Source organism: Eimeria mitis, genomic scaffold, assembly GCF_000499745.2.
Source record: "Eimeria mitis Houghton genomic scaffold, Emh_scaff1760, whole genome shotgun sequence".
NCBI lineage: Eukaryota > Apicomplexa > Conoidasida > Eucoccidiorida > Eimeriidae > Eimeria > Eimeria mitis.
In genome coordinates, this window is record NW_013570078.1 from 1 (window position 1) to 4,093 (window position 4,093).

The window sequence follows — 4,093 nt, forward strand, 5'->3', positions numbered from 1 at the left end:
TGAATGGCGAAGACGTTATCCTCCTTTGGATGGACACAGCGCAAATGTAGGCAAGAAATATAACAACGGAGACCGCAACAAGCGCCGCGAGCAGTTGCCGTGGTGCCCTTTGTTGTGGCTCCGCTGTGTTTGCCCCCTTTTCCAACTCATCTTCGTGTTGAATGGAGCCATTTTGCTTCGCATCGGCAGACAGAGCGTGAGCAGCAAGACAATCAAAGACGAAGGGGGCGTCCCCAAGCCCCGAAGGTGTCATCGTGAAGTATGTATCACTCATTAATTGCTTCAAAGCCGATGCACATTGTGCTTCAGGCCGCTGTAGTAATCAGGGCGAGTGATGTTCCCCTCCAAAAAGCGGCGTTCACTTGGAGAGCACAGCACATATGATTCGGGTTGAGGTTACACGCAACGATTAAGCAACTTCAACGGTGTGAGAAGCATCACAGCAATATTTCTTCCCGCATTGAGGAGGGGTAGATGAAACTTAACTTTCATCGCCAGGAACGGCTAGTGTTCTCTTAAAAAACTAACGGAAGAATTATTAAGAAGCTCATTGGCCTCCTTTTAGAATGCTTGGAACACGCCAGACGGATCCCGCGAAGGGACCGGGCGTTCCGTTGTATCCGCGCCCGTGGTTTTCCGGTCACTGACGTCAGCGGCACCAAATCATTTAAGGGGAAACGATACAGAGGGGTGGAAATAAAGAAGAAAAATAAATAACAGTTCAGTCCCTGCTCTACGGGTTGATGGTTTAGCAGTGCAGTGGGAGAAGCCACGCTGATCCAAGCCACCAGGTTCGAGTGCCCGTTTCGATTGCGAGACGGAGGCAACCATTTGACTCTTTCCAGCCTCCCGCCTGCGCAAATTCCCCCTGTTGGATGAATGCTCACATAAATTTAAAAACGCCTCGAACGTTGAACCAATCGAGAAGAGGTAGAATTGAGACTTACCTCGTTTTTCTCTGTGGGCCATCGGATGCTTGCTCGGTCTGTAGTTGGGAATCAATGCATTTCTACTGGCGTGCAGACTGGCTACTGAGGGAGAAGGGAGTCTTAAGCTGTATGCAGCTCGAGGGAAAGTAGAATTGCATGTACCAACTTCTGGCGGACGACGCTGCAGTGAATCCGAATGCTGGTGGAGCGTCGAGACGTGCCACTGGGGATAGAAAGCATNGGCGGACGACGCTGCAGTGAATCCGAATGCTGGTGGAGCGTCGAGACGTGCCACTGGGGATAGAAAGCATATAGATGCTCTAGGAAGATACCGCAACACCATATAAAAGTTGGCGCACTAATCTCATCGTAAACTAATCAATTCGTTAATCTTGAAATACCAAGTCGCTGGTTCGATCCCAGTCTGCGGAGTTTTACGGAAGGAGAGATTTGAACTCTGATAGAAAATTCCATTACATTACAACCTAAATTTAATAGGTCTAGATTTAGGTTCCAATAGAATTTTCACGTGGAGACGTGCCACTGGGGATAGAAAACATATAGATACTCTAGAAAGACACCGCAACACCATATGAAAGTCGGCGCAAACGGTAGCTGCAATCTGGCGATCCCTACAAGCAAACACATCCATGCCCTTGTTGGTGCTGGCAGTAACACTGTAGAGATTTGTTAAACGCTTCCTTATTCCCCAGTGGCCAGCCTTCCCACGCAGGTGTTTTACTATATCTTCTGTATTAGTGCATGCAACGAATGGGGCTATGCTCTTGTCTGCGTGTGGAGTTGCTTTACAGCACTAGCTGCAGCAGGGCATTTGCAACCCATGCGGCACCTGCTCCTTTCCGCACCGGCTTACGCCTTCACACCGTGGTAACCAGGGTGCCTACAAGCTTTAAGGAGGGTCAGATGATTTTCGGAACGTTCGTTTGAAGCCTGTGACTCTATTGCAGTTCCTGACGGTCAGCTAAGATCGGCGACTCTCGCTACGCTCAACACCCCTAAACCGCTGTAAAGAGGGGTTTCGGTCTTAACCAAGAACTCTTCTGCGCTTCAGCGNCACCTAGTCTGTAACCGTCCTAAGCAAACACGCATTAAGGCATGGGATGGATGAAAGAGGGAAGGGCCTGTCATGATGGGCTACACAAGTTGTTGTACCTCCTGGTGCACGGCAACACCACATGCCAGCATGACCCAGCCCAGCTTTTGATGCGTGCACTAACGCTGTAGTCAACGGCCAGACACTGTCGTGACCCTCAGTAGCCGACCGCGCAAGTGAAAACACATCTAATACCAGCTCCAGACAGACCGGGCTGCATGGTGCAGTTACCGCGTGCAGGCACTGTCTGTTCCTTCACTGTCTGTGCGCTCCCATTCTAGAGAAATAAGCAGTTACAGACTGGAAGTCAGGAAATAACGTGCGTCTCACAGGGAAAAGGGTGGTGAGGGCTCCGGCAGGCACCACTACGAATGCACGGATGCGTTGGCGGCACCGCTCCTGTAATGCTGCCAAGTGAGCTTCACAAATATTCGATATCACTCGCATGAGACTCAAATGTGGGATTCGCGTGTACTGAGGCTTCTCGGCACTACGGCGTCGCCTGTTGGGGCAGCACGTTCAATGAGCTCTAGCTATGAGCACTGACACGGATGCGCTCCCGTATTCGAGCGCCACTTCATCACATATTGCTTGCCAAGCTTCCTGTTGATCATTTGTTTTCTGCCACACTCGGCTGCAAGGACAATCGCCAGTGTGCGGCGTCTCTTCTCCACGCTTTCCACTGTTCGGCCTTGAACTTGGACGAGCCTGGTTCACAAAGCAGGGCTTCCTTCAACCCGACAACAAGGAGAGCTGGGGGTCGGAGCCCTCTCCTATAATACTCGAGCACCGCGTTCAGCGCGCGCCCAACTTCTGCATTTCTCAAAGCCTTATCCGTCATTTGGTATTCGTTCCTTGGCACGAACTTTACACTTCCTATCCGACGTATTAACGAGGGCCACCAATCCTGCTTCATCGAGTGCTCTCCTATTACCTCTGCTGCACAATAGAGAGTGTCCAGAACAAGAAATATCGTGCCCAGAGTTTCTATGGCGTACAACGCGTGCCCACGTCTGTAGGTCAACGGCATGTTGTACATTGCGAATGCGAACAGGCGTTCTGCCTCCATTAGAAGACTTTCAAAGTCAAGCTGGCTAAGTGACGGCTTCTTCATGATTTCCATACACATCGCAAGCGCCGGATTCGCTCCCTTCTGGGATGGGGCAAGAGAGCTTGCTAACCGTGCATTAAACGATCTACTGGTGAACGCCGGCCGATTTGGCGGGTAACGGTAAAATGGGTGCATCCTCAAGGCCTCAGGAGGAATCCTTGGAAGAACATCTCCGACAAACCTGAATAGGGAAATGACAGTTGCGTCAGCAGGCAGCTCTGTCGAAGATGCCAACTGAATATAGCACACCAAAACAGCAACACTTCCGTACGGCCTTCTGTGCTTCAGCAGCTTCCAANTGCCAACTGAATATAGCACACCAAAACAGCAACACTTCCGTACGGCCTTCTGTGCTTCAGCAGCTTCCAAACGAGCTGGGCATTGAAAAGCTGTGTAAACAGCAGAAACTCCTGCTGCAGTGACAACGGGGTAACGCTAGCTGGCGTCTAGCATAACCCTGCTGTGCGCTGCCATAAGACACGCCCTACCTGCTCAGCTGATCCACTTTCCTGAGACGGCGTGACTCCCGAAGGCAGGTGCTGCGAGGCAGAAGAAGCCCTGGACGAAGACGCCAAAGAATCCTCAACTGGAGCTGTGGAGGTGCTGGCCGTTCCTTCTTTGGCAGCAGCATGAGCTTCTGCTACGGGTGGCTGAGGAGACTCCTTTGTCACCTGATGGTACACAACAAAGCACGCACTCGACAGGCTGCCGCCCATCCACTTTCCCAATACGGGCAGAGCATGGGGCAACACGCATTGAATGCGGACATGCTAGCTAATAATATGGTCTGAACTCATCTCAGAGGCTCACATCTGCTGCAGCTGGGGAAGGCCCCGTGTGCTGGGGCTCAACGGCGGCAGCTGGTCCTGGCTGCATTTGGCGGCCTGAAGTGCCAGGGGCGGACTGCCCTTCTCTGCCGCCTTCTGCTTTGGGCTCTTT

The 4,093-nt window shown here is 51.7% G+C and overlaps 1 protein-coding gene across 1 annotated transcript in view; it reads right to left on the bottom strand.

Moving 5' to 3' along the window:
• Positions 1-2,653: 2,653 nt before the first annotated feature.
• EMH_0043060 (uncharacterized protein) overlaps positions 2,654-4,093 on the bottom strand; it is a gene marked incomplete at both ends in the record, with an annotated part of 2,497 nt that continues 1,057 nt past the window's right edge. Inside the window, 2 exons of the mRNA XM_013495809.1 lie at positions 2,654-3,388; positions 3,643-3,825. Coding sequence (XP_013351263.1) covers positions 2,654-3,388; positions 3,643-3,825 — 918 coding nt within the window. The remainder of the gene's footprint in view (positions 3,389-3,642; positions 3,826-4,093) is intronic.